This window comes from Trachypithecus francoisi, unplaced genomic scaffold, assembly GCF_009764315.1.
Source record: "Trachypithecus francoisi isolate TF-2019V2 unplaced genomic scaffold, Tfra_2.0 Lachesis_group3, whole genome shotgun sequence".
In the NCBI taxonomy this organism is placed as follows: domain Eukaryota; kingdom Metazoa; phylum Chordata; class Mammalia; order Primates; family Cercopithecidae; genus Trachypithecus; species Trachypithecus francoisi.
Genome location: NW_022681468.1, coordinates 139389178 through 139402101, shown reverse-complemented (window position 1 = coordinate 139402101; position 12924 = coordinate 139389178). Strand labels below are relative to the sequence as shown.

The 12924-nt window shown below is 43.4% G+C and overlaps 1 protein-coding gene across 1 annotated transcript in view; it reads right to left on the bottom strand.

The window, feature by feature from the left end:
* TRPM7 (transient receptor potential cation channel subfamily M member 7) overlaps positions 1–12924 on the bottom strand; it is a 132763-nt gene that overhangs the window by 90273 nt on the left and 29566 nt on the right. Inside the window, 1 exon segment of the mRNA XM_033190126.1 lies at positions 10439–10477. Coding sequence (XP_033046017.1) covers positions 10439–10477 — 39 coding nt within the window.

Sequence of the window (12924 nt, the reverse complement as noted above, 5' to 3'; positions counted from 1 at the left end):
AGCAAGACCCCAACTCAAAAAAAAAAAAAAAAAAGAAAAGAAAAAAGAAATACCATCCAATAATAAAGAGAAATGAATGAACCACTAATGATACAGAGAATCATCATACTGAGTAAAAGAACCTAGACACCGAAGATTATATATTTACATGATTCCACGTATACAAAATTCAAGAAAATGTGAACTAATCTATACAGTGACAAAAGGGTGATCAACGGTGTCTGAGGCTGGGGTACAAATACGGATGGCATTCTACCCAGAAGTACATACTAAACTGTAACACCGAAAGTAGGAATCTAACGGAGCTGGGCAGTCTCACTGATTTGATACAATCTTAAAATCAGATCAGAGTTTGAAGAAGCCAAGGCAGCTTAGAGTTTGTGAGGTAGAAAACAAAAAGAGGAGGGAGCTACAACGAGAAAGTTGCAAATATCTGCAGAAGGACCTCCTTAAGCATGTGGAAGAATAACTACTTGGCCAGGCGTGGTAGCTCACACCTGTAATCCCAGCCCTTTGAGAGGCTGAGGTGGGCAGATTACCTGAGGTCGGGAGTTCGAGACTAGCCTGGCCAACATAGTGAAACCCTGTCTCTAATAAAAATACAAAAAATTAGCTGGGCATGGTGGCACACACCTGTAATCCCAGCTACTAGGGAGGCTGAGGCAGGAGAATCACTTGAACCTGGGAGGCAGAGACTGCAGCGAGCAAAGATCGGGCCACTGTACTCCAGCCTGGGCGAAAGAGTGAAACTTGGTCTCCAAAATATAAATAAATAAATAAATAAATAACTACTTAAGGCAAAGTTAAAAGCTACTAGACAGCAACTGCTGAAACAATTTCTGAAGCTCATAAAGGGCAGGGAACAGTTTATGTTCCCACCAGCCAGAGTACAGATCTCGTAACACAGAAGGCTTATGATAGAGTCCTCAAAAAAAGTATCATTAAATTAGAAGCACTAAATTAGACCTAGACAGGCCAGGCACGGTGGCTCATGCTTGTAATCCCAGCACTTTGGGAGGCCGAGGCGGGTGGATCACGAGGTCAGGAGATTGAGATCATCCTGGCTAACACAGTGAAACCCTGTCTCTACTAAAAATTTTTTAAAAATTTAAAAAAAGACCATGCTTCGGGCATGGTAGCTCACGCCTATAATCCCAGTACTTTGGGAGGCTGAGGCGGGAGGACTGCTTAAGCCCAGGAATTTGATATTAGTCTGGCAACATAGTAAGACTCTGTTTCTAAGAGAAAAAATTAAAGAAAAAAAGACTATGTAGAAAAAAAATATGAGCATGATGAAGGCCAACATAATGAAACCCCATCTCTACTAAAAATATAAAACATTAGCCAGACGTGGTGGCACGTGCCTGTAATCCCAGCTACTCGGGAGGCTGAGGCAGGAGAATTACTTGAACGCGGGAGGCAGAGGTTGCAGTGAGCCAAGATCGTACCACTGCACATCCAGCCTGGCGACGGAGCAAGACTCCTCCTCGAAAAATAAATAAATAATAGTAATAATAATTTTCCAAATAAAGTTTTTGAAAATTTCATTTAAAAAATAACCTACACTTCTACCATAAAAACTAAAAATATCCTGGCTAACCCAGTGAAACCCCATCTCTACTGAAAATACAAAAAATTAGCCAGGCACAGTGACAGGCACCTGTAGTCCCAGCTACTCGGGAGGCTGAGGCAGGAGAACGGCATGAACCCGGGAGGCGGAGCTTACAGTGAGCTGAGATTGCGTCACTGCACTCCAGCCTGGGCAACAGAGCTAGACTCCATCTCAAGAAAAAAAAAAAAAAAAAAACTAAAACTAATAGCAAATTAACCTCAAAGTAAGCAGAAGAAAAGATATGATAAAGAAAACAGAATGGGCCGGGCGGAGTGGTTCATGCCTGTAATCCCAGCACTTCACAGGGCTGAGGCAGGTGGACCATGTGAGGTCAGGAGCTCGAGACCAGCCTGTAATTCAACATGGTGAAACCCCCGTCTCTACCAAAAATACAAAAATTCACCAGGTGTGCTGGCGGGTGCCCGTAATTCCAGCTTCTGAGGAGGCTGAGGCATGAAAATTGCTTGAACCCAGGAGGCAGAGAGAGGTTGCAGTGAGCCAAGATTACGCCACTGCACTGCACTGCAGCCTGGCTGACAGAGTGAGACTCCACCTCAAAAAAAAAAAAAAAAAAAAAAAAAAGAACACAATGAAACAGAAAAGAGAAAAACAGTGGAGGAAAGCAAGAAAACAAAAAGCTTGTCATTGGCCGGGCGCGGTGGCTCAAGCCTGTAATCCCAGCACTTTGGGAGGCCGAGACAGGCGGATCACGAGGTCAGGAGATCGAGACCATCCTGGCTAACACGGTGAAACCCCGTCTCTACTAAAAAATACAAAAAAAAACTAGCCGGACGACGTGGCGGCGCCTGTAGTCCCAGCTACCCGGGAGGCTGAGGCAGGAGAATGGCGTGAACCCGGGAGGCGGAGCTTGCAGTGAGCTGAGATCCGGCCACAGCACTCCAGCCTGGGTGACAGAGCGAGACTCCGTCTCAAAAAAAAAAAAAAAAAAGCTTGTCATTGAAAAGATAAATAAAACTGATAAACTGAAGTCAGAATAACGAGAAAAATTAAACAGGAAAATAAATTAACACTCCAGCCTAGACAATACAGCAAGACTCTGTCTCCAAAAAAAAAAAAAAAAAAAAAAAAAAAGAACACAATGAAACAGAAAAGAGAAAAACAGTGGAGGAAAGCAAGAAAACAAAAAGCTTGTCATTGGCCGGGCGCGGTGGCTCAAGCCTGTAATCCCAGCACTTTGGGAGGCCGAGACAGGCGGATCACGAGGTCAGGAGATCGAGACCATCCTGGCTAACACGGTGAAACCCCGTCTCTACTAAAAAATACAAAAAAAAACTAGCCGGACGACGTGGCGGCGCCTGTAGTCCCAGCTACCCGGGAGGCTGAGGCAGGAGAATGGCGTGAACCCGGGAGGCGGAGCTTGCAGTGAGCTGAGATCCGGCCACAGCACTCCAGCCTGGGTGACAGAGCGAGACTCCGTCTCAAAAAAAAAAAAAAAAAGCTTGTCATTGAAAAGATAAATAAAACTGATAAACTGAAGTCAGAATAACGAGAAAAATTAAACAGGAAAATAAATTAACACTCCAGCCTAGACAATACAGCAAGACTCTGTCTCCAAAAAAAAAAAAAAATCATTAATACACCTTCCCACAAAGAAAATTTGAGGCCAGATGCCTTCACTGGTGAATTTCATCAAATATTTAGGAGGAAATATCAATTCTACACACATTCTTCAAAAAAAATCCTAAGTGGGTACATTTTCCAATTCATTTCATGAGGTGAAAGTCATTCTGCTTTGGAAAAAAACAAAAACAAAATAAAACCAGCCTGTAATTCCAGCTACTTAGGAGGCTGAGGTGGGAAGACTGAGGCCAGGAGTTCTAGATCAGCTTGGGTAACAAAAGAAACTCCATCTCAAGAAAAGAAAAAAGAAAAAAAGGCAAAGTATTAGCATTACAAGAAAAGACTAGGCCAGGCACAGTGGCTCGTGCCTGTAATCCTCGCACTTTGAGAAGCCGAGGTGGGAGGATCACTTGAGCTCAGGAGTCAAGACCAGCCTGACAACATGGCAAAACTCCTTCTCTACAAAAAAATACCAAAATTAGCCAGGCATGGTGGCATGCACCTGTGGTCACAGCTACTTGGGAAGATGAAGGGGAAAGATCACCTGAGCCTGGGAGGTGAAGTCTGCAGTGACTGTGCCACTGCACTCCAGTCTGGACCACAGAATGAGACCCTGTTTCCCCACTCCCCCCAAAAAGAAAAGAGAAACGGACGTGGTGGCTCACACCTGCAATTCAGCTCTTAAGGAGGCATAAGTGGGAGCACAGCTTTAACCAATGAGTTCAAAACCTGCCTTGGCAACACGGCGAGACCCTGTTCTCCACAAAAAGGAAAACAAGCACTGGACAAAACTGAATGTCTATTCATTATAAGCATTGTCAGAAAACTAGGAAAGGAGGAAACTTCCTCAACAGAGATAACATAATACTTATTAAATCTTATAAAGAGTACCACTACATGCTAAGTCTTGTGATTCATTCTAGCTAAATCATGGAATCAAGGTGTGGTCTCAGAGATTCCTGACACAAACGTGAACAAAATATATGAGATAACTGTTTCAGGCATTAAACAAGAAGAAACATGGAGCTGCGATTCCTGAAATGAGGGAAATACATAAGGTAAACCCCCATGACTGCACAAGCTTGGGGGAAACTTCTCAATCATAGAGACGACACCTAGGCAGAAAATGGTAGTCACTGAGCCAAGTAAGGAAGTAGAGAAGAGAATTCTAGGCTGTTGAAACAGCTGGAATTTGTAGCAGAGTACCAGAGAAAAGGGAGCCATAAAGACAAGAAGGAAAAAAATCTCACATGGGGATTCACCATGGGTCTTTGGCTATGGTCTAAGGTGGATCTATGAGAGATTCCGTGATGCCTAGCAGCAATCACTTGCTGTGTGTGGGTCTGATAACTGGATCCTAAAGATCTGGAAGACACAGCAGTTTTAGTTCAGCGTGAAAAGACGTAACTGAACTCCTTGAACACTCAGTTCAGACCACAAAAAAAGCTATAACTTAAGAGGAAGTTCCACATCCTAGGACTAAGTTCAAAACAGAAGTAGAACTGTCCTAACAAAGAAAAAAATCAAACCTGAATGGACAACGGAATCTACCAATAATTAATTTAATCACCTGTCAGAAAGAAACCAAACACTCCTTATAGGAAAATTATTTACTCCAGAACAACAATATATATTTAAAAATTACTGGCCGGGTACAGTGGCTCACACCATCCCAGAACTTTGGGAGGCCAAGGCAGGTGGATCACCTAAGGTCAGGAGTTCCAGACCAGTCTGGCCAACATAGTGAAACCCCGTCTCTACTAAAAATATAAAAAATTAGCCGGGCGTGGTGGCACACGCCTGTAATCCCAGCTACTCAGGAGGCTGAGGCAGGAGAATCGCTTGAACACAGGAGGCGGAGGGTGCAGTGAGCCGAGATCACAGCACTGCACTCCAGCCTAGGCAACAGAGCAAGATACCATCTCGAAAACAAACAAACAAAAAATAGATATATTTAAAAGATGAAGAAAAAAAAGCAGTCACCAGAAAGACCCTAAATGATGCAAATGTTGGAATCAGTAGACAAAGATTCTGATACAGGTGTTATAAACACGCTGAAGGACATACAGGAATAGACAGTCATAATGAGAGCGCACAGGGTACATCTCAGCAGTGAAATGGAAACTATAACAAAGAATCAAATAGCAATCCCAGCACTGAAAAATGTAATGTGTGAAACGAAAATTCACTGGATGGGGCCAGGTGGGGTGGCTCACGCCTGTAATCCCAGCACTTTGGGAGGCTGAGGTGGGCGGATCACGAGGTCAGGAGATCGAGACCATCCTGGCTAACACAGTGAAAAATTAGCTGGGCATGGTGGCGAGCGCCTGTAGTCCCAATTAGTCAAGAGGCTGTGGTAGGAGAATGGCGTGAACCTGGGAGGGAGAGCTTGCAGTGAGCCAAGATCGCGCCACTGTACTCTAGTTTGGGCGACAGTGCGAGACTCCGTCTCAAAAAAAAAAAAAAAAAGAAAAAGAAAATTCACTGGATGGGCCAGGCGTGGTGGTTCATGCCTGTAATCCTAGCACTTTGGGAGGCTGAGGCAGGTGTATCACGAAGTCAGGAGATCGAGACCACCCTGGCTAACACAGTGAAAAATTAGCTGGGCATGGTGGCGGGCACCTGTAGTCCCAGCTACTCAGGAGGCTGTGGCAGGAGAATGATGTGAACCCAGGAGGCAGAGCTTGCAGTGAGCCAAGATCGCACCACTGTACTCTAGCCTGGGCGACAGAGCGAGACTCTGTCTCCAAAAAGAAAAAGAAAAAGAAAAGAAAAAAGAAAATTCACTGGATGGACCAGGCGTGGTGGCTCACGCCTGTTATCCCAGCACTTTGGGAGGCTGAGGCGGGCGGGTCACGAGGTCAGGAGATCAAGACCATCCTGGCTAATGTGGTGAAACCCCATCTCTACTTAAAAAACACACACACGGCCGGGCGCGGTGGCTCAAGCCTGTAATCCCAGCACTTTGGGAGGCCGAGACGGGCGGATCACGAGGTCAGGAGATCGAGACCATCCTGGCTAATACGGTGAAACCCTGTCTCTACTTAAAAATACAAAAAACTAGCCGGGCGAGGTGGCGGGCGCCTGTAGTCCCAGCTACTCGGGAGGCTGAGGCAGGAGAATGGCATAAACCCGGGAGGCGGAGCTTGCAGTGAGCTGAGATCCGGCCACTGCACTCCAGCCTGGGTGGCAGAGCAAGACTCCGTCTCAAAAAAAAAAAAAAAAAAAAAAAAACACACACACACACACCACACACACACACACAAAATAGGCCAGGTGTGGTGGTGGGCGCCTGTGGTACCAGCTACTCGGGAGGCTGAGGCAGGAGAATGGCATGAACCCAGGAGGCGGAGCTTGTAGTGAGCTGAGATTGCGCCACTGCACGTCAGCCTGGGTGACAGAGTGAGACTCCGTATCAAAAAAAAAAAAAAAAAAAGAAAATTCACTGTATGGACAAAACAGCATAATGGAGACTGCAGAAATAAGAATGAGTGAACCTGAAGACATCAATAGAAATTATTCAATACATCAGATAAAGGGAAAAAAAAGTTAATTTAAAAAAAAAAAACCTTCCTGGCCGTACGCACTGGCTCATGCCTGTAATCCCAGCACTTTGGGTGTCCGAGGCGGGCGAATCACAAGGTCAGGAGTTCTAGACCAGCCTGACCATCAAGGTAAAATCCCATCTCTATTAATAACACAAAATAAGCCAGCGTGGCGGCATTCACCTGTAATCCCAGCTACTTGGGTGGCTGAGGCAGGAGAATTGCTTGAACCTGGGAGGCAGAGGTTGCAGTAAGCCAAGATTGTGCCACTGCACTTGGGCGTGGACAACAGAGCAAGGAAAAAAAAAAACCCTTCTCAATTAGGTAAAAAATTTGAACATGCAAATACTTATGCAGGCAGAATAAGTACAAAGAGAATCACTCTTAGGCATATTATAGATATGCTGCTGAAAACCAAAGGAATAGAAAAAAAATCTTTGAAGTAGCTAGAGAAAAAAAAGATCCATTCCATACAGGGAGACAACTACTGTATGACAGCTGCCTTCTCATTAGAAACAAAAACTACAAGATAAAATAACGACATCTTTAAAGTGCTGCAATGGGCCGGGCACAACAGCTCACGCCTGGAATGCCAGCCCTTTGGGAGGCCAAGGCGGGCAGATCACAAGGTCAGGAGACCAGCCTGGCCAACATGGTAAAACCCCATCTCTACTAAAAATACAAAAAGTAGCCAGGTGTGGTGGTGTGTGCCTGTAATCCCAGGTTCTTGGGAGGCTGGGGCAGGAGAATCACTTGAATCTGAGAAGCAGAGGTTGCTGGGAGCTGAGATCACGCCACTACTCCATCTAGCCTGGGTGACAGGGCAAGACTCCATCTCAAAAAACAAAACAAAACAAAACAAAAAAAAAACCCTGCTGCAATAAAATAACAACCCAGAATTTTATATCCAGTGAAAACATTCTTCAAACATGAAAATAAAAGAAACATATTTTCAGATAGACCAAACTGAGAAAATTCATGTTCAGTGAAGCGGCACTATATGAAATGCTAAATAAAGGAAACTCTTTGGCCTCGTCAAACAAGAGACACCAGGTGAACCTCACCATCTATAAGAAGAAATGAATGGGACTGGAGATGGTTAAGTATAGGGGCAAATATGAAAGACTGTCAAGGTCTTTTTGTTGATTTTTTTTTTTTTTTTTTGAGACACGGTCTTGCTTTGTTGCCCAGGCAGGAGTGCAGTGGTGATCAGGGCTTATTGCAGCCTCAACTTCCCGGGCTCAAACAATCCTCCGGGCTCAAATGATCTTCCTGCTTCAGCGTCTTAAGTAGCTGGGACTACAGGTATATGCCACCATGCCAAGATTTTTGTGTGTGGTTTTCTTCTTCTTCTATTTTTTTTTTTTTTCTGTAGATACAGGGTCTCACTCTGCTACCTGGGCTGGTCTCAAACTCCTAGGCTGAAACAAAACAATCCTCCTGCCTCAGCCTCCCCAAGTACTAGGATTACAGGCATGAACCATCACATCCAGCCTGTCAGGTTTTTTGTTTTTGTTTTTACGGACTTCTCTGAAAAACTCTTTAACATATCTAAAATAAACTCATTCTATATACTTTTATTCCTAGCCTACCACCCAGAGACCTTTTCTTCTTCCTCATACTTCCTCATCAGACCCTACAGCTTATTACAATTTACTCAGTTGCCTAAGAAGGAAATGTGGTTATCACGCTCAAGTCTTCCCTTGTCTTCACATTCACCAAATCCTATTGCATTTATCTCATTAATCCCTTCAAGTATGCCTACTTCTCTTCATTGTCAAAAACATCTTACTTCAGGTTCTCATCTTTTTGCCACAATCACTCCAAAACTTTAGCAACTGGTCTACTTTCTTCCAATCCAATCTAAAAAAGGAAACTACTCTTACAAAAAAATAAAATCGGCCGGGCGATGTTGTCAGAAGTCAGGGACCCCGAACAGAGGGACCGGCTGAAGCCACAGCAGAAGAACATAAATTGTGAAGATTTCATGGACATTTATTAGTTCCCCAAATTAATACTTTTATAATTTCTTATGCCTGCCTGTCTTTACTGCAATCTCTGAACATAAACTGTGAAGATTTCATGGACACTTATCACTTCCCCAATCAATACCTTTGTGATTTCTTATGCCTGCTTTTACTTTAATCTCTTAATCCATCATCTTCGTAAAGTGAGGAGGATGAATGTTGCCTCAGGACCCTGTGATGACTGCATTAACTGCACAGATTGTTTGTAGAGCGTGTGTGTTTGAACAATATGAAATCTGGGCACCTTAAAAAAAGGAACAGGACAACAGCAAAGTTCAGGGAACAAGGGAGATAGCCTTGGACTCTGACTGCTGGTGAGCCAGGCGGAACAGAGCCATATTTCTCTTCTTTCAAAAGCAAATAGGAGAAATATCGCTGAATTCTTTTTCTCAGCAAGGAACATCCCTGAGAAAGAGAATGTGCCCTGAGGGTAGGTCTATAGACTGCCCCCTTAAGGCGGCTGCCTTTTACGGTCGAAGCTGAAGGGATGAAATAAGCCCCGGTCTCCTGTAGCGCTCCCAGGCTTATTAGGACGAGGAAATTCCCGTCTAATAAATTTTGGTTAGACAGGTTATCTGCTCTCAAACCCTGTTCCCTGATAAGATGTTATCAATGACAACGCGTGCCCAAAACTTCATTAGCAATTTTAATTTTGCCCCATCCTGTGGTCCTGTGATCTCGTCCTGCCTCCATCTGCTTTGTGATATTCTATTACCTTGTGAAGCATGTGACCTCTGTGACCACACCCTATTCATACACTCCCTCCTCTTTTGAAAATCACTAATAAAAACTTGCTGGTTCTACGGCTCGGGGAGCATCACGGAACCTGCCAACGGATGATGTTTCCCCTGGACACCCAGCTTTAAAATTTCTCTCTCCTATACTTTCCCTTTATTTCTCAAACCAGCCGAGATGCTTAGGATTTTTCCCCGATAGGGCATGGTGGCTCACACCTGTAATCCTAGCACTTTGGGAGGCTGAGTTGTGTGGATCACCTGAGGTCAGGAATTCAAGACCAGCCTGGCCAACATGGTGAAATCCCATCTCTACTAAAAATACAAAAATTAGCGGGGCATGGTGGCGCGTGCCTGTAATCCTAGCTACTCAGGAGGGTAAGGCAGGAGAATTGCTTGAACCCGTGAGGCAGAGGTTGCAGTGAGCCGAGATTGTTCCACTGCACTCCAGCCTGGGTAACAGAGCAAGACTCTGTCTCAAAATAATAATAATCATCATCATCTAGCACGTTATTAATTGCCTGTACAATATCCTTTTAACACGAAATCAAAAGTATGTGCAACGAAAAGCCTTGTAGAGTAACTGAAACTCTCAATTTTTCTAGGCCCAAATCTCTTAAATCTCCATCTTACATTCTGCAGTTTCCTGACAGAACCATGATGTCTTTCACTATCAGGCCTTCCCACACACTGCTCTCGCTGCCTAAAATTCCTGTCCTTCAACTTCTGCCCAATGGACACAACTTTCCAACTCTTCTTAGGCAGCTGCACCTGAGTTTCAAATAGCTTTGACTGACACTTCACCTTCCAAGTCTAGGTAAAGTACCCATCAAATATAATAGCACATGAGTTTCATGCCACTGTGTTCTAACTCAGATTTCTAACAGATTAGTTTTATTTATTTTTGAAATTTGTGCAGTATAGTTACATTAAACTTACCTGACGAGTTGCTGACAAATTTGACATCCTGGAAGGCATCTATTGAACACAAAAAGGTAAATAAATTATTTCGGGGAAAAACTTTCTGATTTTAAACTAAACTATATAAAATACATAAAGTACAAAACAAAGAAAAATTATATACCTAGCTTAATTTTTCAGTAGATACCACAGATCACGTATACCTTGATTTACAATTCAAGTAACTATTTTTTAACTGACAGTTTCAATATTTTTAATATAATTAGTTGTGATATAAAATCCAGAAACTATAAAAGACCGACTGATTTAACTACGTAAAAATACAACACTTATATGTAGCAAAAATCTATCAGTAATAAAGTCTAAAGACAAACAGAAAAAAAAATTGCAAAGGGTTAGTTCCCTAATATATAAAGAGCTTCCTCAAATCAATTTTTCTCTCTTTTTTGAGACAGAGTTTCACTCTTGTCGCCCAGGCTGGGGTGCAATGGTGTGATCTAGGCTCACTACAACCTCTGCTTCCCGGGTTCAAGCAATTCTCCTGCCTCAGCCTCCTATGTAGCTGGGATTACAGGTGTGCACCACCACATCTGGCTAATTTTGTTTTATTTTTCTTTTTCTTTCTTTTTTTTTTTTGAGACAGAGTTTCTTTCTGTCACCCAGGCCGCTGGAGTGCAGTGGCACAATCTCGGCTCACTGCAATCTCCACCTTTCAGGTTCAAGCGATTCCTCTGCCTCAGCCTCCTGAGCAGCTGGGATTACAGGCACGTGCCACCATGCCTAGCTGATTTTTGTATTTTTAGTGGAGACAGGGCTTCGTCATGTTGGCCAGGCTGACCTCAGGTGATCTGCTCGCCTCGGTCTCCCAAAGTGCTGGGATTAGAGGCATGAGCCACTGCATCCAGCAAATCAATTTTTTAAGATCCAATATTATAAAGGAAAACTAAATGAACAGATAGTTCATAGTGAAAACACACATATAAAAAGATTATTTGATTACAAAAGATTTTTAAAGCATATTTTAAGATCCTATCTTAGCGGGGTATGGTGGTCCACACCTGTAATTGCAACACTCTGGGAGGCGCAGGTGAATTGCTTGAGTCCAGGAGTTTAAGACCAGCCTGTGCAACAAGACGAAACTCCGTCTCTACAAAACAATACAGTGGTACAGGCCTATATAGTCCTAGCCACTAGGGAGGTTGAGTTGGGAGGATTCCTTGAGCACAGGAGGTCGAAGCTAAAGTGAGCCATGATCATGCCCCACTGCACTCCAGCCTGGGAGAAAGAGTGATAAACTGTCTTAAAAAAAAAAAAAAAAAGACACTATCTTGGTGAGAATACAGAGTCTGGTATCTGTGGGTGAGAGTATATATTTATACAATCCTTATGGAAGGCCATTTGGCAATATCTGTCAAAATAAAAAACACTGACTCTCACACACTAATTCCAGTTCTACAAGCACAGGCTAAATCACACCTGTAGTATACATATAAAATGAAAATTGTACAAGGTACAATTGTACTGCAGCATCTTTTTTTCCTAACAGCCAAAAGAAAAAGTGAAAATACCTAAAATGTTCAATAAGTGATTACTAAAACAAATTATAATTCAGACATAATTAAATAGGTAGCAACAATTAAGAACAAATTAGTGGCTGGGTGCGGTGGCTCACGCCTGTTAATCTCAGCACTTTGGGAGGTCAAGGCAAGCAGATCACGAGGTCAGGAGGTCAAGACCATCCTGGCTAACACGGTGAAACCCCATCTCTACTAAAAATACAAAAAATTAGCTGGGCATGGTGGCGGATGCCTGTAATCCCAGCTACTCAGGAGGCTGAGGCAAGAGAACGGCCTGAACCCAGGAGGTGGAGCTTGCAGTGAGACTGCGCCACTGCACTCCAGCCTGGTCGACAGAGCGAGACTCCATCTCAAAAAAAAAAAAAAAAAAGAACAAACTAGTGATCGCCAAGATAAGTTGCAGACACAGTGGGGCTACACTATATATTTTAAAGGGGGAAGCGGGATAATCATCTGTTTGGACATGTAAAGACTATATCTAACTTTCTGGAAGACATTCCAAGGAATGGATAACATCAGATTTTTTATTAGCAAGGTAAACTTATAGCTAAAGCACAGTAGTGGAAAGGAGACTTTCACTTACAGCATTTGGTACCTTTTAAATTATGAACCAAGACTGAATTATTAAATCATATAAAATTAAGAGTTCAACTAGTGTAGAAAGAAGTGACCAACTAACTATTTGTAAATTATGTCTCTCATGAATGGTTAAAGGTAGGGACACTTAGTAACAGCTTTGGATTTCTTTAATACCTTGAGTACTTTTATTTTTTTTTTTTTTTTTTTTGAGACGGAGTCTCGCGCTGTCGCCCAGGCTGGAGTGCAGTGGCCGGATCTCAGGTCACTGCAAGCTCCGCCTCCCGGGTTTACGCCATTCTCCTGCCTCAGCCTCCCGAGTAGCTGGGACTACAGGCGTCCGCCACCTCG